A 23,782-nucleotide genomic window follows, 5' to 3' on the forward strand; every position below is an offset into this window, starting at 1 on the left:
ATTCAGCATTACCCACCAGTTTGATTTAGTTTTGGTTTCCCGTTGCCACCGCAAAGCACTACGCAATAGGACAACAACAAAAGGTGTCAGGAGCTACGAGAGCACTACAAGCTTGACACTTGTCGAAGTCTAGATACCATGGCCGCCCCAGGGTGCTGTGATGCGCTTGCTTGCTGAGCGCACTGCTGCTCGCTGAGGTCAATCGGGTTTGGCGCATTGTAGATGCCAAAATCGGAAACAATGGCGTCTGTGCAACCATCTAAAATAAAATTTGAACTCTGCACCATGGTGACATTCAGTAAGTGGAGCGCTGTGGGCATGTCCGCCCTCCACCGTAGCTTTCACAGTGCAAGGCACTGAAGAAGGAGCCAGAGCAACACGAAGGGGATCATAGGCAACCTTCGACTGCCAATAACTCTGCTTCTGCTGCACATATTGAAGTACACTTTGAGGCAAAGTGTTTCTGAAATCGTCTATTCTTACTTCAAATTGTGGGGATGTGAGACTCTCACGCGTCCCCTGATATGTTGTTTTCTCAGATAGCTCCCGTCTCCTGTAATCCAGCTTCGCTGCATGGCTTTACTGCGGCGGTTGGTATGCTTGCAGGGTAGTACGAGAGATGGTACGAGTGTTGCTCTGATAACGCCACCTAACGGCAGGGTTACTTGGGCACAAAAAGGAGAAGGCTCTTCCTCTTTGGCTCGAGGTCGGCAAGCGGCATGGACGTTCTGCGCATGCGCTGATCCATGCTTCTGCGAGACCGTCTCGCGAGGCCTACTCCGGAATGGACGAACATGATTGTTCGAACGTGCCACTGTTTGCGTGACTGTACGCACGAACAACCGGGCGTTGCTGTCCAGCATGGAGTTCAGCATACTAGCTCGTAATCCGGTCGCGGTGAGTCGGACTGCCGCGATTTGTCGCGCGCCAATCGGCATGTTTTGTGGATAGCAACTCGGCTAGCACGCATTAGTCTATGAAAGGTGCAATAAATGCCCTTGTGATTGTTTGCACTGCTGTGCTGTCGTTCCTTTGTCCTCAGGGCCAAAGTGGCTCAGGGCCCCTTTAATACAGCAAACATATTAAACACCTGACTTCATGATGACAAGTTTGGACGCACTACTACACTGACACACTATGGTGTACATAAAAATGAAGTATGCAAGCAGCCACATACCTGTGAAAGCCTACCACAGGCAGAGAGCTTTCGGGAAGAAACTCGGACAGTGGTGCATAATAGCCACCGTATTCCGGCATGGGCAAGGGATGTGGCTGAGGTGTCTCTGGCTTTGCTTCTGATTCAGCCGCCCGACGCAGCAAGGCAAAGTTGTCCAGTGCTTCTGGCTCTTCATCTGGCTGGGACTCCTGCTGACAAAAAAAGGAGGCCTTCACTTAAATTTTTGTTTTAATGTTGCAATCATTCCCCAATTTCAGCAGGCTGCAGAGAAATAGTGTGTCAAGAAAATGGCAGAAAAATAAAACATAATTTATTGTATCCCATCTGCATTACTTTGACATGCAATGGTTGTACTTAGACTTAGGTGCACATTAAAGAACCCCAGGTGGTCCAAATTTCCGGAGACCCCCACTACGGCCTGCCTCATAATCAGATTGTGGTTTTGGCACATAAAACTCCACAATTTAATTTTTGACATGCAATGGTAAAAAAATAAAAATGCGGACTCGTACCGATGTGCGTGTGTTAAGAGGAATTACGCAACCAACTGCCATATTTAAGAATGGAACTTAAGTTTTGCAAAGAGATTACTTCTAAATGTACGAGAAATGTACAAATTTACAGAAATTTTGAGCTAAGCTTAAAAAACTCCACTTAGGGCCCGCTTATGAAAGTCTCACTTTTCTGGGTAATCAAGCGTAATAGGAGTGAGGCTAGAAAATTTTAAATTCTTCTGTCATAAATTGAGGCACAAGTAAATGATTGCAGCCTTAGCACAACATTGAAAGTAAATGTTGCAGCATTTAGAAGAAATTTTGTCGATTATTTTTTGTCTGGCCACAACTGGCAGCCATACTGCGGCCACCAATATAATGGTAATTCTGTTGGCATCGCATGTGCCTCCCTAATTTCATGTGAGTCGCACTGTGTGTTTTGCTTCTTGTCATTTTTCTGTTTTAGAAATATTGTGTACATCGAGAATTTTTTTTTTTTTTGGCTGCCACATGTGTTGCTTTTCCTTACTCTTTCTTTATCCTTCGAGCAACCGTATGTGTATGTTGCATCTATTTATTAGTGGCCCCCATGCAGTGTGTCTTAGTGATGGATAAAAAAAAAAGCAAACTTTTCTGGAGAGGATTGAGTTCTGCTCGTCGCCCTGGTACAGAAATACCAGGACGTCCTGGAAAACAAGAGAACTGATGCAGTGTCAATTCCGACATAGAAAAAGATGTGGAAAGAATTGGGGCTCAGTTCAACAGCCAAAACAATGTCCGGCCGAGTACGTAGCAGCAACTAAAAAATGCTGGGAAAACATTGAGGAAAAGTGGAGGAAGGGAAAGGCTGGAGACATGCGGGAAATCTTTTTCACAGGTGAGCGATGAGCAGCTGCAGCAACGGCGGTACAAGTAGGCCACATTTCTCATTGTTGGGAAGCAGGAGGAGCATTTTGAGCAGCCTCAACATGGCACGCTTAGAAAATAGGTACCAAGTGGTGAACTCCAGATCATTATAGAACTTCACTGGGTTCTGCCGATCCCTTGGAACTCTATGCGAGGGCCCCGCATATCCGTACGCATTGCCCTCGTTAATTTCGTCTGCATGGGCACAAAACTCTGCGAACTGGGCAAACGTGTTGTCGTAGTTGGCCATTTTGCTTGCGATAAGTACAGCCAATGGTATGAGTAAGGTAGCTACGAGGGTACCTTTGCAGCCACTCAACTTATCAGTACATAAGTGCGACAAAAGTATGACTTGAGTAGAAGGTTGGTTCTTGAAACACCTTAAGGGTCAATCAATCAAGTCATAAGTAAAAGGTTGGTTTGTGAATATGACGGTAAGAGTGAAACTATAAAAACCAATTTCCACTGGTCTCACAGAATGGTAGCTTGATGCTTCCCTTGCCCCTTGTTTGTGCATCACGGTTGTGTGAAGTCTAACTGGTCATGCGGGAAAATGTCTCGGCAAGCTACGTGGCAATAGGAAGCTTACAACTTTGATAGAAGAACAGTCAGTTTAAATTTATATAAAATTGGTTATTCTAGTGGCCAACACAGTGTAGTAAAGAGCCTTAGTGTAGGTCTGTCTGTTGTACAAGCTTGCAGAGGTTACAAAGTCACATGTGGCATCAATATCGATTATTCAGTTTGAACCATGCATGGTATTGTAATCTTGATGTTTAACTGTTCCACATAGATGTATCGCTATCTTTTAAAAAATTTTCTTGTCTGCATTGTTTCTAGTATATGTCATGCTTCTCTTGTGACCAATTTTCAGTTGTCAGACAGCCCCTGTACCACTTTTTTCTTTCTGTGTACGTTGTTTACAGTGCGCTGCTGCTATTAAAGGCCAACAGTAACGAAATTTCACTTTGGCTATATCTGCTATAGAAGGGTAGCATATATTGCTGAAGAAATCTTGGCAAAGCCAAGGGGCTGATAATCGTAAAGTTTTCTTGTTGACAACTTTTAAACAGCACTGAAGCAAATAAGCAAATAACACGTGCACCTGGTGATTGTTGCTATGACACAAGTCCCAGCACACCATCTCAGAGATTTTTTCAGCGCACTGCGGGCACGGGGTACTCGGGAGCAGCTCGCATTGCCACGCGCCTTGAGCTATGTCCATCATAGAAACCAATTAGAGTATGTGGTTGTCAGAGCATCTCGCCAACGAGAGAGCTCGTCGTGGCACCCCATGGTGGCCGTGGTCGTGACAGCCATGCTATGCAGATACATGCAACTGTCAATCGTATAGTGCAATGTTTGCCATGTGCATGGCAGGGCTGGAGTGTGCGCTCGTGCTGGTGTGCTCAAGTTTGGCGATGCTATGTGGTGTGGGTTGGCTTTGTACTGCACCAGGTTGACCGATGGATAGTAGCCAAATCCAGATGGCACATTTTTGAAGTGCTATAAAGCATTCGTGTGGCTTGGACTTATCTCAGAGGTGACGTCAAGGAGCCACACATTCTAGGTCATGTGCTACTTCCGGCAACTGGTAAAGGCGGCGTTTTTTTTTTCTTTCAGTTTAGTATCAAAAACAGCTATTTTTGCAAGCTTTGAATGAGACAGGAGAACTGCTTTTAGGCTAGTAGGTGTTTGCTAAAAGACATAATTATATGAAATTATTGTATTATTTGCAGGATGCTTCCAGTCGTATTTCAAACTTGAAATATTGCATGGTGTATATATATCCTTTTACTTGATCTAAAATTTCATTGCGATCAGCCTTTATGAAGAAACACATACAGTAAAAACTCGTTAATTCAGATTTTATGATGCCAAAAAGAGTGTCCGAATTAACCAAATGTTGAATTTCAAGGCTATCAAAAGAACAATAAACAAATGCTTCCTTCATCAACATGCTTCTATTTGCTGAATATATCAGCAAATCCTGTATCCATTTTGAATAAAAGCAGTGCAGAAGCTGCAATTATCATCTCGTGACTGATTAGTGCTTGCAGCGGCAAAGGTCTTGCGATTTTCTTCACAGAGCAGCCACGGTGCAAGACCCACATCTTCATCAGAGATGCTTTTCACTACTTTGTGCATATCCCAACTTTTTTCTGCAGTGAACTGGTCGCCAACAGATTTTCCATCCATCGCAATATAGGTGGGTTTGATGCGAGCGTGTGAGCCACAGTAGAATCGCTCGTCATCCTTGACAGCTTCCACCGTGTTTGTAACATTGCGTGCGGATTGCACTCACTCAAGATGAAACTACTAGTTGCCATAATCGCTGCAGAAGAGAGCGTGGCCGTCATCGATGCGATCGTGGATGGTGACAATGCCGTTCTGATGGCACACAGCCAGCGTGCAACGAGTCAGAGCGAAACTACTGTTTGCCATAACAGCGGCAGACAACCATAGTCACTATCAATGACAATGACCATGCAGTTATGAAGTATAGTAAGACCTCGTTAAACCGTGCCTGCTTAAACAGTAGTTTAATTTTAAAAGTAGCAAAGTCAAATCCCCGACTCAGCAGCCATTGAACATAATAGGTTTTGTATCTGTATAAACCGTACCAGCTTATTGCATATGTGTCGGTTAACACGTAGCATTTCCACTTTTCGTCGCAAAAACACAGCGGTACGTCAGCCCGGCAGAACTACAAGCCTCAGAGACCGGAACGGCATACAAGCGCAAGCACAGAGGGCGCTTGGAACGGTGACGCCACATCAACATCGGAATCATTTCGGCGCCGTGCCAGAGTAGGAGCGTTGTGACCCTTGTTGTAGTGTCGTGCAAGCTAGGACAAAAACCAGGTGCTCAGCATAGAAGAAAAATTGGACATAGTTCATGCTGTCGAACGTGGCACGAAGAAGTCGGTGCTGGCACACGAGAGGTAGCTACGGCTGACTACGGTATGTGGGATTTGGAATGCGAAGGAGAAGTTGGTCGGCAATGCTGCTGTGACGGTGAAAATACGTAAGCTGCGAGGTTCGACTTTTCAAGGTTTGACTTTTTGCCATCGTTGCCTCTGTTATTGCCGAAGCGTCACCTAACGACAGTGATGAGGATGACATGGAAAGCGACAGCACGGGCAATTCAGGCCCGACAGTGGCAGATACTGCACATTATGTCAGCCTCATGTGGGTGTTTACCGAGAAGAGGGGGCTGGCGGAAAGGCTGGCTCGTAGCTTGAATGATTTTGAGGCCACTGTCGTCACTGCTAGCCCACCGGGACATCTAACAAAAATAACACTTTTTTCGCGTAAAGTGAATAAATACTGCATGTTTTCTGCCCTTTCATTGCTCTCTCTCGTAGTTCCATTTTTGACAGGTAAGTGGGTGATATCACGCTACTTCGGTTAAGCAGCACTACCATTTAGTACGAACTTTTTCCAAGCTTCAACCAACTGCGGTTTAAAGAGGTTTGACTATATCCATAAACGTTGGTTCTGAAGGAACGGAACCCTCATGCACTGAATCAAAACGAAACTACTGTTTGCAGCACCTACTGCAGACAAAACTGTGGTCGCTATTGACATGATCATGGTGAAGGGATCATGGATGGCGGCCATGTAGTTCTGAAAGCATGCGGCATACGCAGTCATGCACGGCTGTAAAGGCATAAATAAGCACGATGCGTTTCAGTGTTCCTGTTATTCCCATATGATTTCCACTGAAGACCATGGCGATACGAACTCCGCCACTTTGTTTCGGGAGGATGCTAGTGCCACTTATGCATAGCACATTTGCGGCGCTCTACGCTCGCTGAGCTCAGAGAACAAGACAAATTAACCTGTGTGCAGCCAAATAAACTAAGAATTAATGAGGGTTTGATGCCATTAGATAATGCATATGCTCGCTGGGAATAGAGGACGAGTCCGAATTATTTGATATTCTGAATAAATTGGTCGAATTAACAAGCTTTTACTACATTTGTTACTTATGTAGTAAATAGCTAGAGTTCAAGAGAAAATCCCAGTCATAAGGCTGCATCTTTCTAAAAAAATGTGTTCTTTCATTTATTTGTTTGTTTCCTGCTTGAGACATTATGCTTGAAAACATCCCACGTTGACATCCCATTATTGCACATAGAAAGGTGAAATATGGCAAACCAGTTCTGCGGAAGCCCGCCAGGTGGAGGAAGGTTAATGAAAGGGAAGCGGTTAAGTGTTAAGTGGTCAGTCAGGTAAATGACAATTTTTGCTTTCAGAAAACAATCAAAGCAAATTTCTTCAAGAGATGTGAAAAACTCATCTAATGCAGTTGTGGAGGCTCAAGAAGCCACATACAGTAGAGCTTCCTTCATATGTTCTGGAAAAAAATGTGAGAAAGAACACTAACTGGGAAAATGTACAATCCGAAGTAAATAAAAAATTTGACAGACTCAACTATTCTTGACATCTACGTAATGTGAATCATTGTGGCATGCGGCACGAGACGCCGATGCATGTCAGGCTGGTGGGGCTTCGGCTGCCTGAGACGTATTTTGTTGTTTTCCTATTGCATAGTGTTTTAGGACGGTGACGGGTAACTGAAATGAAATCGAGCTGGTGGCCGACATGAGATGCTGCTAAAGCGAGACTAGATGCTCACATTGCGCCCCCTGCAGCAGGAAACCGCAGCATGTTTGGTCTATGGCCTGAAAGTGTGCACTACACTTCTAACGACACTAGATCCCAGGCTCTGTAAACAGATAGGTGAAGATGCTTATCACAATACGGTTGGCAGCGATAGCTGTGCATACGGTGTGTGACAACTCAGGAGATTTGCTGGTACCGGAACAAGAAAATGAGTGCGCACCTGCATTTCTACCCGATACGGGCAAGCGAGTATTGCAGGGAAGCTGATGCGGCAGGCAGTTACTGTTCTCGGTAGCGTGAGCCTCACGCCTTTTCTTGTTTACATGGGATCTAGAAGCCAGAAAACTTATCATACTGTTGCGAGGCGGAGACAAGCACAAATGTTTTTTATGCAAGGCAAATGCTCAAGGCACCGGCTGACACTAGAACATGGCAGCCGAAGCGCCCAAGCAACAACAATACTTCATCATCGTGTCTTGTCTACACATACTGTTCTGCATCATAACACCATGCCTCCGAGATTGGAGCACCGACCCGGCGCAAGCAATTATGGCCCGGCAAAGGCACACACGTAGAACTTTAAATGGGAGACATGAACATCGGTTCTTGGCTATTCGGACGACGGGCCTGGCTCTTTAGGGGCAATCTGTCGCAGGATTCTGTCGCAGGAAAGCTGTCGCAGGATTCGGTAGGGACCTGAATATCTCAACAAAAGTTTTTCCGATGGGCCTACACGACGAAATCTTGACTAACAGGAGCACGAGGGAGCCAGGTAAATACTACAAGTCCCTATGGTGCATATTGTAACAGGACTTCAGGGCAGCCTGGGAATCAGTGAGGCGAGCGCAGGCAATCTGACGGGCCTGTGCTGCCATAGAAATCACATCGGCGTAAGCGGTCTGCGAATGTGTGACTTGTGGAAGTACAGTGTCCAGGGGCAAAATGGGATCTCAAGCCAAACAGTAGATAAAACGGTGAGTAACCTGCAGTGTCATGGCAGGACAAATTGTATGCGAAGGTGACATATGGCAGAGCGAATTCCCAGTCCTGGTGGTCTGGAGAAACGTACATCGCTAGCATGTCGGTAAGCGTTCTGTTCAGTCGCTCTGTGACAACGTTAGTCTGTGAATTAGTCCAGGCGAATCGTGGATGCCGTAGTAGACGCCTTTGGTGGACGCCGTGGGTACACGTTGCCAGCGCTCGTGTGTCTTGTGTGCGGTTTGGCACTACTTTACTGACCTTCCCCCAGCTCCACTGGTCTGTGGTGTTTGCGATAGCAGAGCCACACATATTCGCCTTCTCACTTAAAATGCGCCTCTGACATCTTGTTGCTTGCGCTTCCTTGAGAAAACAGATGGCACAGCGTCAGGCTTGAGGCGCTCCCTTTTCAATGACATCCCGAGGCTTTGCGATCGCTTGCAAAGGGCAGGAAGCAGTGAGGCAGGCAAGTGTGACGCGATATCCGGTTTTGCCGGAGTCTTCAGAGGACGCTGCTAGGTGCGTCGATTTGAGAAATATTAGTTAAAATAATTCGTTTTCACTCATTTCTGTTCAGAAAGAGTGTTGCTTTGGTCACTCTCAATGTGATAGCTGTCATTGGAGCCAAAAATTTTGGGAACAAATTTTTTATTTTGTATCCCTTTAAATCACTTTGTCTTAACTTGCATTCATCATGAATCTGCTCAACACATGAAAACTTCATGAAGTCCAAGCCCATATGGTCAGGATGAAACATTCTAGTGGGTAAAAAATGGATGTTACGCCAACCCCAATACAACCAAAGTTCTAAACATTAAGGCAGACAACCAATCAACCCTTCTTTTTTTTTTAGGATCTATTTTTCACTCTTTAGACATGCCAACTTGCACGAAAATGTATGCCGTGACTTTAGCATAGCAAGTCGTACCTTCATTTTGCTATTCAATATTTTTGCAGATCTCCAATATGTAAGCTTGAGTATTTCCAAAAATGCAATGACATTGACAAAGGTGAACTGATCACATGCTGTAAGCATTACAGAATGACAGGGACAGTAAGTGTGTCGGTGACACAAAAAAGTCACAGGGTGTAAAGAAAAGCAACTCTGCAAAAGCTTTCTTACCCTGGGTTCGTCAGCACACAGCAACATTGAGCGGTCTTGTCGCGACCGGTCACTAGAGTTGCTCCTCAGAGAACCACCTCGACACTCGTTTGACCCGTCCTCTGTGCTGCGTCGCTTGGTGTGCAGTGTGCCACGTTCCTGGGCAACATCTGGAGCCTGCCCAGAAATTAAATGAAAATGTGGCCTTAAATTATGGGTTTTACGTGCCAAAACCACTTTCTGATTATGAGGCACGCCGTAGTGGAGGACTCCGGAAATTTCAACCACCTGGGGTTCTTTAACGTGCACCTAAATCTAAGTACACGGGTGTTTTCACATTTCGCCCCCATCGAAATGTGGCCGCCATGGCTGGGATTCGATCCCGTGACCTTGTGCCACTGAGCAACCACGGCGGGTAAAATGTAACCTTACATTGGCACCTAAAGTAAGAGAAAGCTTAGAATTATGATGCAAATGCCTTCGCACTCCACATTTTTATTTATACACAGAAATTATGGTGCATATGCCTTGCTACCTCACGCAGTCAAGTGTGCTCACAAATACAGATGAACTGAGCAAACAATCAGTGGCTTCAACATTTTATAACCTGGTAAATGGTGAGATTGGTGGACCAATGTTCTTTAATTTTTTTCTTAGACAGTGGATCATCATTTAGGTAATGCACACAACAAGCAGCAGTCGCCTTTGTGGGCTACAGTGAGGACAGCATGACGAAAGAGGCTTGGTGTTCTCTTTGCAACAGATGCTGCTGAATACAGAAGCACCAGATATTTAGAAGCCGCTGGAATAGGCTTTGACAAAAGTTGTTCCCAACAACACTACATTCCACAAGAGAAAAAAAAGAGAGGCAGCCGAGGGAAATGACAGAACACACAGAGAAGCTGCAAAAGTGATGTCTTGAACATGTGGCAATGCTGCCACCGGTGTCACTGTGAACAAAAGAAAGAGCAATTCCTAGTGCACCAAATTCACAAATAGACTAGTGAGAGTGATTACGGTATATGCAACTGACACCACTGGTGTCAATATTATTTAAAGGCAAAGTAAATATTTGGTAATGAGGCTTTAGAGGTTTTCTGTCAGATTGCCATTTTAAGTAATGGATAGTGAAGCAGGAGAACTGAAGAGCCAGTGCGTGTGTGTTCCAGTTTCCTTTGCCCAAGACTGTGTTTTGCACTGGAGCGCCCCCTCTGTTCACAGGTATGCTGGCCATCCATACCTGGTTGCCGTCATCTGAGTGGCTGCTGCTGCCCTTGCGGGCACTGGTGAGACGGAAGAATGGCGGTGTCTCGGTTCGCTCGACTGAGAAACCCAGCGTCTCAGCCAGCTGCATCTCGGCAAGGAGGGCATCCAGCAGTCGATCAGGGCAGGCACGCCCCATGTGTAATGCCACGCGCTTGGCTGATGGGAGCAGCTCCCCGGGGGCTAACCCCGCCACAATCAGCAGGTAACGCACCACCACTCGCAGATTGGAGGCCCCACTGCGACACAGCAGGGCCCACAGTTCTTCTGTCTCCTGCAAGAATGAGTGCCAACTGTAATACCTGGCTGTGAGGTTGTTGGCACAAGCCTTCTGGAAGTAAACAATCAAAGTGAATAAAGATGCTTGAATAGCTAATTTATTATTAAAATTGAACACGAATAGCAAATATTTTTTTAACTTAGCCACCCGCAAGGAAGGCAACCAAACAACTTCGTCTGCTCTCAATAAAGTTCAATCATCATCATCATCCTCATCTAAGCAAAGTGAAATATAAAGGTTGTATGGAGGCCATTTGGTAAAGAAAATAATAATATAGGGAGAGAGAGAGAGAAGGCTTAGTTACATTATATGATATATGTAATGCCCTTCAGAACTGGACGTCTAGCCAGCTGATGAACTTGTAAATGAGAAACAGCCAAAGGTTATTGTATATCTCATAAACTATCACAATGACAATAATGAGACAGAAACAGCATGTCATCAGATGCATGAAGCATGAAGAGTGAAGTGTAATACTATAGCACTGAACATCGTTTTGATGTGGTGCAAACATGGTAAGACTGCCTAAATAATTAGTTGATTTGCCTAAATTGAGAAAACACTCGTAAGCTGCCTAAAAGCAATGTATCTTTATTGAATGACAAAATAACTGAGCAGTAGTTAGCTCTTCGATGCACTTGATCAGCAACTGGTGCACTTGCACAGCACATGCAGCTCCCCTGCAGCAGAAACATTCAGAACAGTCACTATTTGCATCTGCCTTTCTTCCTATGGACTCCAATAAATGGTGTTATCCCTTACATTCGAATAGAAACAGATATTAAACAACTTTGAATGGTGAGCTGTCTAAACAAATACAAATCGAATAGCAAGGGCTATTTGATTTATATTCAAAATTTTGAATATTTGTACACTCCTAAAAGTGAACAATTGAAGGGAAAATGCACAGGCCATATAATTTTCTGGCTTTGTGGTCCTGCCATCTGTGGGGAGGCACTCAAGGGTATCCCAGTATTTCAAGGCCCTTTCTGCGAGTCTCACAACTGGGAAGTGCGCCAAACAAGGCAAGACTTGGAAAAAGTGGGTACAACTCATAGTACAACACAATTTACATGTTGGAGCGAGGAACTAGATAAATAGGATTCAAAGAAAGGCCTGACACCGGCAGCTACAGTGGTGACCTATATCTACATCTGGCAATCAGCTCCATAGACGCATCGAAACTTACAGGTCCCCTTGGGGCAGATTCGTGGCCATCAAGGGATGGAGGGCAATGAGCAAGCTCATTTGCTAGGTCGCATTTACGAGAAGCCGAGCACCCCTCTCCCATGGCCAGAAGTCTATTGAGCTGTACACTGTCAAGCTGAGCAATGCAAGTGCTTGGCGCACATGGCTCAAGGAGGCCCATGAATCCTGTATGTTCCTCCCAACCCTCTCACACCTCTTTCCAGGCACAGATGCATCTTTCATCCGGAAATCCCAGACCCTCACCTTCCCTATCAACGCATTCAGGTCAGGGCAACCCATCTGCCTGGTCTGCGGGCAGCATCCTAACGTGGTACACACATACTGGGAATGTCCCCATGCCCTTACTTCACCTCATATTATCACATGTGCCAACATTTCCCCACCAATAACTTATACCTAAACTTCGTCCTTCTAGCTTCAAACAGCTTCGTGACTTTGTAAACTTGTCATTTTCAACAAGGTACTGAGTAATAAATAATTAAATAATCATTATTAAAATTGTCCGATTGCATTATTCAAGCACACGACCTCTAGCATTGATGCCCAATATTGAAACCATTATGCCATGGACACATGCATCAACAAGCAATATAAAACACCTTTATGAATTCTCAAGCCAGTAGCTTGAGACGACTGGCACGTTTCAATTTGGCCATCTCAACAAACTGAACCATCGCAATTAGTAGCAATTGTGCATGTTCACAGCATCTTCTGCACTTTGAAAAGTATAGATTGCTTTGACAATCAAGGCATATAAAGTGTAATAAACAAAGCCACAAGAACGTCTGAATCCACAAGCACGAAGATCAGACAAGTCTGTGTACTTCCCATCCCATGACGGCTGAACGATTGCAGCACCAGAGTACCCTCTAGTAATTATTGTAGGAAACTCTATGGTACCACCCAAGGAGCTGGGCCAGACCAAGGTGCGCCATGTTTGCTATATCCTGGAGATGATGGCACCTGCTGCCACAACACCGCTGGAGAGTGCCACTTCTACAAACAATGGTGACTCAAACTAGAGTTGTCATTTAATAAAGTTTTCTTCTATAGACACAAAGTGAGCAGTAGGGTAGGTGAAGCTGTGAAAAAAAGCTGCGTTCTATTCTGAAAGTGTGAGTGGTTGCAACACAATTAAAATTCAGTGTGCGAAGCCATTTTGCAGTGCTGTACAGCTTTCTTACGCACACTGACAGTGTCTGCTTTTAGACAACAAAGCTGCACTAAGCTGCAACAGTAAACACATCCTCAGTGAAGACAGCAATCGCAACTTCATTTTTTTTCATTCGAATTTAGCAGCACAACAGAGATATCACACATCTAACTCACCTTGGGATGCTGGTCCCCAAACTTTGCTGTCAAGTAGAACAAGTTGTTCAGCACCATTTCTGTGGCTTCAGCTGATCCCCAGCCCTCTCGACGTTCACCTGGTGCTAAAGCCCTGCATGAACCAATGGAACACAATGAATCATCCACCCTTTTCATGTTGTTCACTTAGGCTTTAAATCAATTATGTAGCTCTTATTTCAATATAATCCTGAGCCAGAATTGTACTGCTTGAATTTCCGTTTTGTGCGATACGCACCATGGTACATGGTGTAAAATTTCTGCAGCGTGAAGCACTTAAGTGAGAAAAGAAAGGTAAAAAAAGAAGGAAGGAAGAAGGATTGCAAGAGGACAACACAGCGCTCATGTTGTCCTCTTGCAATCCTTCCTCCTTTGTCCTTTTTTTACCTTTCTTTTTATACATAAGTGCTTTGCACTGCAGAAATTTTACACCATCGACCTAAACCAACTCACCCACATCACCATTCTTATTCAGCGCCATGGTAGTTCATTGTGCTATTGGACGTAAAGTTAATAAACAACCCTTCTTGCTGTAGTTGAACATTTCCAACTTTTCACCATTCTCCAGTGCTGCTCCGAGTTGTGGGCTCGCTTCTCAAGAACCTGTGCCTCCAAATCAAAAAGCCAGTTTTCCCACAGAGTTTAGTCATCTCATGGCAAAACACACTGCACTTTGAAGCACTGAATTGAAGAGAGGGAGGGGGGCTTGTAATCCTAGGGCAAACATTTTTCATGCTACATGCACAAAAATATGGCATTCGCAGTGGACAGAGGTCCAATTTGATGGAAACATTGAAGGCATGGTCTAATTTAACCTTGAACCAATCCTGCCTTGCCAAGATCCAATTGCAAGAAATCAATACATAGTGATGCAAGATTATTCTGTCCAGAGAACCAATTCTGCCCTGATAAGTTTGAATACAAGATGACTATGCAGGCGATTTAAGATGATTACATCACAAGGAGAAAGGACTGACTCAAGCTCCTGAGGATGGCCAGGGGTCAAGTGTGGATCAACGAGGTGCATGTTTCCCAGCCAGGGCAGCAGGCACCGAAGCAAATTCTGGCGCACTTCTGGCCGTGCTGTCTGGAACCGTCCTGTCACCTCCGAGAAGAGCCGCATGGTCAGCTCAGGGTGAACCTGAGCCATCTGACGGCACAGCTCTTCCTGCAAAACCAGGCAGCACCCCAGTTAGCTTACACTCCAATACTAAGTTCAGCAAGAAAAGATAACTGACTTTACATAAGATGCAAGTGTTGTCAGTTTCAACCTCAAACTGTGGCACGCAAGACTCAGTGAGTGCATTCAGTTAATTTTCTAGATGTGTGCAGGGTTGACCATTAGAGAGAAGCTAGACCTCACAGCTATCCACCCACATAAGAATGTCAACTATATTAGCCTTACACAAGTGCACAATGTTCTTTGAAGCATCAAGGTCAGTCCAGATATGACTACAACTGGTTACAGCAGCTATATATGTGTTTTGTTATCGTCTTTACAAGTGGTCTGCATCGCACTGGTAAACTTCATTATTATTTGTGTTCTTGGGGACTTCCTTCCAACACACTGTTCAAATGTATCCTGAACAGGAATCATGCCTCAATCCAGACTCTGAAAAGTCTATAGTGCATTTTTTATTCTATTAGCACACAGTTACTAGAAACACCTACAAATGCTACTTCCAACTAATATTTTATGCAACACATAGAGACAGTATTGTAGAGACAAACAAAATGACAAAGAAAACAGAAACAGACATTAACCCCTTGCTAAATATAGTGACAAGTATGGCAGAATGCACATTCACTAGACACAACACAAGGAACCGATGTCTGTCAAACAATACACACCTGGGAGCAAGGGTAGCCAGCTATGATGAGACCGTCACCAGAGAGGGAACGATGACGCAGTTGTATGCTGTCCTGTAGGTCTTCCTCTATGGTGAGGGCTGACTTGGAGTGGAAGAAGCGATGGTCGAGAATGTGCAGCAGCTGTAGCGCCATCTCCTGAATGTTTGCCCTCGGACAACCAGCATTCAGAAGTGTGACACAGATGATGGCCATGTAGTGGTCGCACGGGTATTCACGCACACTAAACACTGTTGCAAGTGCTGTGAAACACCCGTCTGCCAGCTGAGGCTCCCCAGTGTAGCAGCGGTCCACGAGCCAGTCCAACAGCATGCCCGCGTCTTGATTGAAGTCCAACAACAGGACAACCGTCTCTTGGGCCAGGTGGTACAACCTTTCATCATTGGACCTAAGCAGGCTGTCCAACCAGTGGTAGATGACGCTCTCTTCATTCAGGCCAGGCGGGTCCATGCACGGTCCACAGCAGAGAACAGAGGACATTGCCTGGAGTGCTGAGAATTCCAATTCTGTGAGGCTCTCGTCAGCCGAATTTCGCTTCTCCACAACGCCAAAGGGCACGCCGAGATTTCCGCTCCATGTGGCGAAGAGATAGAAAAGGTTGCGCCTCAGATCATGGCCGAGGAGGTGAGTGTGATTCTCCAAAGAAAAGCTCTTGATGAGTTTATGGACGAAGTTGCAGAAGTGAAGCTTTATCTCCTGCACAATTTCGGGCACGTCCTTGTCATTCTCACTTTCAAGAAAGAGTCGTGCCCCGTCGATGTACTCAACAAAAGACGTGTTGAGTGTGCCAGCATCACGATCCAGAATGCAGGAACTCACACCGAAGGTACCATGCTCGGCAACAGATTCCATCAGTCGTGTAAGCTGGAGGCGAAGTATGTCACGTCGTCTCCTGCGACGTACATTCTCCTGCTTTCTGTCAATAGCTTCTCGGATGTAGCCAACCAGTTCTTCCATCAAGTCCTTGAGCGCAAGACTGTTGACATGCGACAACCCGAGGACAACAGCTCCTCTCAGATCCATTTGTTCACTCCTTAAAAGGGGCACAATCTGCTTGAACAATGTAGTAGCACTTATTCCACTGTTGCTGATGCCTGTAAACCTATGTTCAGCCCGGTCAGAAGACATGTTCTCGGGGGAAGAGCTGAAGCTCAGGTCAGGCGATAGATAGCGAACGGTGATGTTGCTGTTGGAAGGTGCAACACGGCAGGCATAAAGAAGGTAGTTTCTCCACAGGCTGAGATACACATCCCTTTCTGTGGGTGCCTTTTTGACAGTTGCAGTACGAAGAAGTGAAGCTCGGTTGTCATTTACTGGATTGAGTTCGATGTGAGTGAAGAGGCAAGTGATCCGAGAGGTCACAATCGGCCATGACTGTGTCACAGCTGTAGGACAATGCTTCAGAACATAGTCCTGGTGGATGAAACTCATGAGGCATGCACACCAGGCATCCATGCAAGACAAATCTAGAACATCCAAGGGACTTCTGTTGGAGCTTTCTGTACTGCCTTCGGGGCTGCCTGTAGTCCAGGCGGAGCTGGATCGCTCGGCCAGCCACTGTAGATCCACGACCGGTGCAGACAGGACTGCCGACTTCTCTGAAGCTGGAAGGTAGGGCAGACACTTTTCGATGGCAACTGGGCAAGCTCGGTCAATGACATCCACAACGGGCTCTTCTGCACGTGGTGGCAGCTGCAGTTTCATTACAACCTTGGTCTCCTTGAGGATGTGAGCTGCAAGACGTCGTGTAGACAACCTACAGTTGCAGAGCATTACCAAAGCCACACCCTCAACAAGATGCAAGGCACTTGTCATCTGTTCGATTCGTATCTCCGGCACCTCTTTCTTGACGCCACATCCATTCAGAGCATTCTTCCATGTGGTTAAGAACTGTAACAGCACACGCAAGGCATTGTCCAGCAGTTGTGGAAATGTGTCATTGACTTCCTGAAGAATAAACTGGATGAAACCTTGAATGACATCCTCTCTCCATTCTGGAAAGTCCAACACCATGTTCTGCAGTGCCTGAAATGCCAAACCACGCAGTTCCTCATCCATGTGAACTGTCAACCTTGACAGCATCTCCACTAGCTCTTGCCTTCGCATTCCATCAGGAATGAGCCGCGGCACTGCAGCAACACAGGTGCGAAAAAGGTCAATCTTGGGTTTTCGCTCCCCTGTTATCATGTCATCTGGTTCCTTGTTGGCATTTTGTGTTGTAGTCATCATTAGAGGTCTACCAAACTGGACGTCAAGTGCTTTGAGGATGTCATCAAAAGCCTTTCGAACGTAGTAGTAGTACTGAGACATGCCAATACTCTTGGCAGTGTCCTCTGTGAGCACTTTGTTAATAAAGGTCTTTTTGACTCTGAGGGTGTTTCCCGATGGAAGAACACCAACAGTTCGAGGCATTGGTGGACAGCCCTCTTTTTGTTGCAGGCTGTCAGCAACCACGAGGAAAGCCCGCAATCCAATGCTCATTCTCTCAGGGGTAAGAATTATCTTGATTGGCCTGCCAACAGACAGTAGGTCAAAAACAATTTCCTTCATGGCAAAGTCAAGGCGCTCCTGTGCTATGAACTGAATGATCTTGACAAAAATGTTCAGTGGGGTGTCCCGTGGTACAACTGCTTTGGATCCCTTGGGGAAAAGTGAGTTAACAATGCTCTGAAGCCTAGTCTGTGTAGCCGTGTTGCTTTCGCACTTTACACGAATCATGTATACCCAAAGCAGTCGGTACAGTGACTCTAGTGCCACACGACACATTTTTGGATCCCGATGCTTCAGGTGAGAGAGACACATTGCAAGAAAGCAGTGCCAATTCTGAAGGAAAAATAGTTTTTGGCTCACACAAAGCAAACAGGTGACCAGTGGAAACAATGCCAGGCTGTGCTTTTTCTTGGTGCACAGGTCAAGGGTTTGCGAGTACAACATTTCTACAAAGTTTTTCAGACATGGTACATTAACTTCCGTCTTGACAGTCGCAGCGACAGGAACAAGAATTTCGACAAAAAGGCCAGCAAGGGCATGTTTGACATCCTTGTCCTTGGCCTCGAGGAAGTAACTGGCACATTCTTGCATGAACTGGAATGAAGCTTCAAACTCCTCTATTGGTGCCATCTTTACGCGGAAGAATTTCATGCCCATTAGTAAGCTAATGATGCTCTGTGTTGTGTGAGGACTTGGCTCCTTGGCACGAAGCTCCTTCAGCTCGGCCATGAAATGTTTGCGCACCGATTGGAATCGCGACTGCGCCAGCACAGCCACTACTTCGGCGTACAAGTCTGCTACAATGTTGAAATTCTGGGCGTTTGGGCCTGTCTGGGAACTTTCGCGGTAGCGAAAGTGCTTGAAGGCCAGTGATTCGATGTGGCCGACCAGATCTTCGTGCCCCGGGTGTAGTGCCAGCTGCTTGAGCACTTCGATGAGCACCAGGCAGAAGATGAACTCAATCGCAAGATCCCTGCGTTCGTGCAAGTAGTCACGGTCACTGCGGGGTTCAGACTCACTCTTGGCCCGCGAGTCCGCGCGCGGCCTCTGCATGTCGACGGTCTCTACCGTTTGCCGGTCATACCATGCAAAGAGGGTGCGCAGTAACGATGGCAGGCAGTGCTCGGCCACTGAACCGAACGCGGACAGCAGCTGATCGAACACAGCATCCTCGCCCCGTTGCAATGACTTAGAAACTGGTCGCTCCAGTGGCTCAGCGAGCACAGTGCGAATTTTTTTCTCCGCTTGCAGTGTAAACTCTGCAAAGAGCACGCGCAACACAAATTCGCCGGGTTTGACATCAGTATCAAAGTGTATTCCCGGGGGAAATGGCTGTCGCTCCTTGCGAGCACCCCACGGAAGAACTAATGCAGATTGGCTCACGTTGTTGCTCGTGCCGCCACTGGCGGGATTCGACCAGCTTTTGACTTCGGGATTATTCTGCGATGCCATGGCTACGGTACAGATCACAGCTCTACATCACTGGCGAAATTGCAATGCCCGTAGTCCGTGCGCTCAGCGTCACCATCAACGTAAACACGGACTCCGTCCGGACGATCAGACCATGGTTCCGGTGCTATCGCGCGACGTCGAAAGCATCGCCAGTCATCTGGCAGGGGTGCAATATATTCGTGCAGGTCGAAAGTCAACTATAGGCGACTGGAAGGCATCTGCAGGATCCACACAGCTAACTTCACAACGAATCAACCTAACAACAAAACTAAAACTGTCTGCAGCCACACAGCCACCATCACAATACCGGAAACGACTGACGGAAACAACACAAAGTGGATCGGAACAGTTACGTAGGTACGGTTAGTCTTAATGATGACACAACAGTAGTTAACAAATTATAACAAATCCGTCTTTTAAGACGCAGCGAAGCGTAGCCTAATTACACAGTCGCTGACTGCTAAACCCTTTAGTTACGCATCTACGTCTACGTTTCTACGCCGATCCAATCCAATGACGTCATTTGTAATGGCGCATGGTTTGTTTATGTTTGCGTTGCGGACACAGTACCTATGACGGTACTTGTGTTTACGTCAGGATAGCTTATCTAAGGCGGAGGGTGTGCTTGATCATATCCGTGAAGCATAAAGCTCCTAAGATAACTGTTGATTCGTGAACATTTCGTAAACGAAGGAGATGCGTAAATATTGCCTCATGCATTGGATATCGGGTTTATAGGAACGCGTGTAAACGTAAACAAACAGGACCATGTGGTATACACGCAGAACAGTTAAGAAATGCTGCACATGGTAGCATATAGTATCTGTAATTTAGGCTGTGCGCGTGGAATTAGTCGAAGGTCACCATGTCTAACCACGAGAAGCTTGTCGTTCGGCACAGGACCTCTCAGGACGGGCAGACTTCTGGGTGCGGGCGGCCGGCATTTCCCATCAATGCGGCTGCTCAGATGTCACTGAACTGCAGCGCCTGTGAGGTCAGTGACGATGAGGACTTGCCAAGGATACCCAAGATTCCAGTACAGAACATTATCCTGAGACTGCAACATCGTGAAATGTACGCCGCAAAGCAAAACGTGTCACCGTTGCATGTCTCCCGGCATCTCCACCAAAACGCTTGCCCGAACTTCACGGTCGTCAACGTGGAAAAGCCGCCGTGCTTCTTGCGAAAGTTTTCGCCCGATGGCAAGCATCTCGTGGCTTTTTCGTCGGACCAGACCTCAATCGAGATTTACTGGTACCGGGGGCCCTGCGCGGCTGCTCATCTCTTGCGGGGATTCAGTGGAGACCACTTGGGATCGGGAGCCGAGTCCGCTCAAGTGCGGAGCACTATTTTCAGCGAGTTTTTCCGGCTTCGTCACATTGTGAACGTGTCGGGTAACGGCGGTGAGCAGCTAAATCGCGAGTGTAGCTTGTTTACTGACGACTGCCGTCACGTCATCGTGGGGTCAGCCATGTATGTCCCCGAGGAACCGCACCCGTTCTTCTGGGACATGCACCGTAACAACGAGTCAGTGTCTCCGAACCCCCGCTCTCCTCTGGAGGACTATTCGCTGCACCTTGTGGATATGGTCACCGGCACCCTCAAAGACAAACGCACATTCAAGACTGACAAGATTTTTCTGTCTCACAACCAGGGGCTCTACCTCTACCGAGACACACTGGCAGTTCTCTCAGTGCAGCATCAGACTGTGCACATATTTAAGGTCAGTGTGCATCTGTGCTGAATGTAAAAAAAAGTGCAGAGTGACAGAAGCGCTTTCAGCTTGAACTGAGTATGCAGTGTGACGTAGCACGCTCTAATACTCCTCTGGAACATGTTAGTTAGGTGCGTGTCTGAAGCAAATTGTGGTGTTAGATATGTACTAGCAATCTGGCAATGCAGTGCCGTCACACTAAATATAATTTGATGTTTGCTTTTCTCCACTTAACTCTGTTCTCCATCTTTCCCATGCGTCTTTTAAATGTAAGACATCTGCAGTCATATGAGCAATAAGTAAGCAAGATTAGTAGACTTATTGCCAGTTGAGACTTGTGGTACTAGAAGCAGAACACATGGTGTCAGTGAATCCTCACCACAATCCAGCAAAAAAGCATATGCACGTGTTGTTTTTGCTGCATGGAGCACACAAAAATAAGAAGCGCATAACTTTTTTGTTAAGGGTCCTGAAGCAATCATCCGAAATTTTGCATTTTGCATTATGCCTTTCTAGAAATTTAATGGGATCTGGATACCGGCATGTATGGCATCATCTTTGTGGGGTAAAAAAATTGATTTTTAGATTGCACTATATTATAGCCCCAGAGTTAGTAAAGGTCATCGTGCTAGAGTTTCTTCTTGTTTTTCACCTGTGTTCTGTCTGCAAAGTTATCCAAGCTCGTTGGAATCCAGTCAACATTCGTTTTGTTCATTGTGTGTATATCTGGTCAAAACTAAGGCTGGAACTGTTTTTGCAACCTAGAGTTTTTGCATTCTTCTGAATAACAGGCATTCATATCAAGTGAAATGAGACCTCTGTCTTCAATGCATGTAATTCTGCCATGGTCGTGTCTCGCTAGTATACAAATAAATGTGATGTTTGTATGCAGCAATTAAAAGCATTGAGCAAAATAAAATTATGTCAAAGAGTTGCAGTAAGAACAAACACTGAAAGCAACAACAAAAATTGTCTGATAACATGATAACACTATGAGACAAAAGAATGCCCAAACAGAATAACATGGCTAGAGTGTGTAAACAAACACAGATGCGACGTTTCATCTGACTATGACACAGAGCACGTAATCGTGTTTGAATGTTGTTTCTATGTTTGCTTGTGGAATACAAGCACAAACCTAACTTGTAATATAATCAGTTTTTTATCCTCCACAGGTCACAAAGGAAGGTCAATTCGTCGACGTTCGTACTGTGGGGCGCTTCTGCTACGAGGATGATGAGCTGCTGGTATCATCGGCATTCCTGGCAACTGGCCGAAGCGAGCAACGACCATACTGCGAGCGTACACTCAACTCGCTCAAGCACCGCCTGCTGGTGCATCTGTATCGCCAGGTAATTTAAACAAATAAAAGCATGATGTACTTGAATGGCTGCATTGATCACATAATTTGGAGGATAAGTTACCCACTGGTTTAGCACTGGACTTGATATCAAGGGCACATATTTAAAAAATAACTGGGTAAGACTTGCTTTGTGATTCTCAGAGGAGTGGGTACTACCATACACCCACAGAAAAAGGAATGTCCTTGGTAGATTCCTTTTGCTTCTTTCTCTCCTCTTCTCTGCTTCACGCTTAAGGCATGAATATTTCTGGTGCTAATCACAAGCTTACATTTGTGAGTGGTATGAGGCCTGGAAGTTTTGTGGTAATTTAATAACTTTTTTGCATATCACAACGTGAGTACTGACATGCTTCCAGCTCAGTCATGCTTTGAACATCAAAATGTTTGCACTTGCCCTTGCATGTATATGGCAATGCCCAATGATGGGCCCAGTGCCTTCTCACCAAGTTGTGTGACATTCTATGTCTGTGAAGAGGCAACAGCCGACCATTGCGCACAATGAAGATGCTTCTGGTCTTAAGGCGCATTCACACCGAAGGCGGGGCGGGCAAAGCGGGCAGGCGGAAAGCGGAAAACGGCGAAAACCTCCTCGCCGAGCGGGCAAAAGAGGCGGAAAACGCGGCGGGCAGCCCGATCGCTCTCGGACCGATTTTTTCCGCCCCGCCGGAGCTTCCCGCTTTCCCGCAGCCAACTAGGGTTCGAGGAGACAAGCCGACTCAAAATGGCATCCACCGAGACAGCTGGATCGACACAATCTCGACAGCTCGACACAATCAAATGTTGCCCGATGCTACATGACAAGAGACACGACGTATACAAGGACACTGAACACAAGAATCAAAGCACTGGCATGACCCATTCTCTCTCGTTCTTGCAAGGCGGGGCGAACCCACCAGTGGCGTTGGCGGGCTGTTTTCCTTCGAGCTTTCTGCTTCTCGTCTTGAAAAGTTGCTAAAGAAGCGGCGAGTAGAATACCAACTATTTCGTCTTCTTCGTCCGAGCTGATCATTCTTCACAAGTGGTTAGCAAGTGAGAGCGGCTGGCCAGAAGACGGTGGCGCGGTGACGATGCTCGCGCGCGCGCGTTGAGGACGGACGACCGGTGCCAAGAGATGGCGACACGTGTGCCACGAACATGCTCGATGCTCCGCCTTTCCTGCGACGCGGGCCGCCAGGCAAACCGTCCGGTCTGAACAGGCGCGCGCGCTCACCGCTTCGCCGCGTTGAAAATCCGCTTGGACGCTCCGCTTTCGGTGTGAATGTGCCTTTAATCATCATTGTCATCATCATCAGCCTATTTCTTTAAGTCCACTGCAGGACGAAGACCTCTCGCTGCCACCTCCAATTACCCATCTCTTGTGCTAGCTGATTCCAGCTTGTGCCTGCAAATTTCTTAATTTCATCACTCCACCTAGTTTTCTGCTGTCCTCGACTGCGCTTCCTTCACTTGGCACCCATTCTGTAACTCTAATGGTCTGCCGGTTATCTAACCTACATATTACATGGCC

General features: G+C 46.2%; 2 protein-coding genes across 5 annotated transcripts in view; one reads left to right on the forward strand and one right to left on the reverse strand.

The window, feature by feature from the left end:
- The window catches only part of fry (microtubule binding protein furry), a 48,650-nt gene extending 29,164 nt beyond the window's left edge, over positions 1-19,486 (reverse strand). Inside the window, exons 1-6 of one of the 2 annotated variants that reach the window (XM_050188225.3) lie at positions 15,239-19,486; positions 14,365-14,555; positions 13,370-13,481; positions 10,529-10,825; positions 9,310-9,465; positions 1,178-1,365 (exon numbers count right to left, since the gene is read on the reverse strand). In XM_050188225.3, the coding sequence (XP_050044182.1) occupies positions 1,178-1,365; positions 9,310-9,465; positions 10,529-10,825; positions 13,370-13,481; positions 14,365-14,555; positions 15,239-19,198 (4,904 nt within the window). In that variant the 5' untranslated portion in view covers positions 19,199-19,486. Of the gene's footprint in view, positions 1-1,177; positions 1,369-9,309; positions 9,466-10,528; positions 10,826-13,369; positions 13,482-14,364; positions 14,556-15,238 lie in introns of both variants that reach the window. The other variant, XM_050188224.3, reaches the window with a different exon arrangement.
- Positions 19,487-19,728: 242 nt separating this feature from the next.
- The window catches only part of abo (de-etiolated protein 1 abo), a 29,871-nt gene continuing 25,817 nt past the window's right edge, over positions 19,729-23,782 (forward strand). For all 3 annotated transcript variants that reach the window (XM_055076683.2, XM_050188231.3, XM_055076684.2), the window contains exons 1-2: positions 19,729-20,921; positions 22,088-22,264. In XM_055076683.2, the coding sequence (XP_054932658.1) occupies positions 20,064-20,921; positions 22,088-22,264 (1,035 nt within the window). In that variant the 5' untranslated portion in view covers positions 19,729-20,063. The remainder of the gene's footprint in view (positions 20,922-22,087; positions 22,265-23,782) is intronic.

This window comes from Dermacentor andersoni, chromosome 2 (genome assembly GCF_023375885.2).
Source record: "Dermacentor andersoni chromosome 2, qqDerAnde1_hic_scaffold, whole genome shotgun sequence".
Lineage (NCBI taxonomy): Eukaryota > Metazoa > Arthropoda > Arachnida > Ixodida > Ixodidae > Dermacentor > Dermacentor andersoni.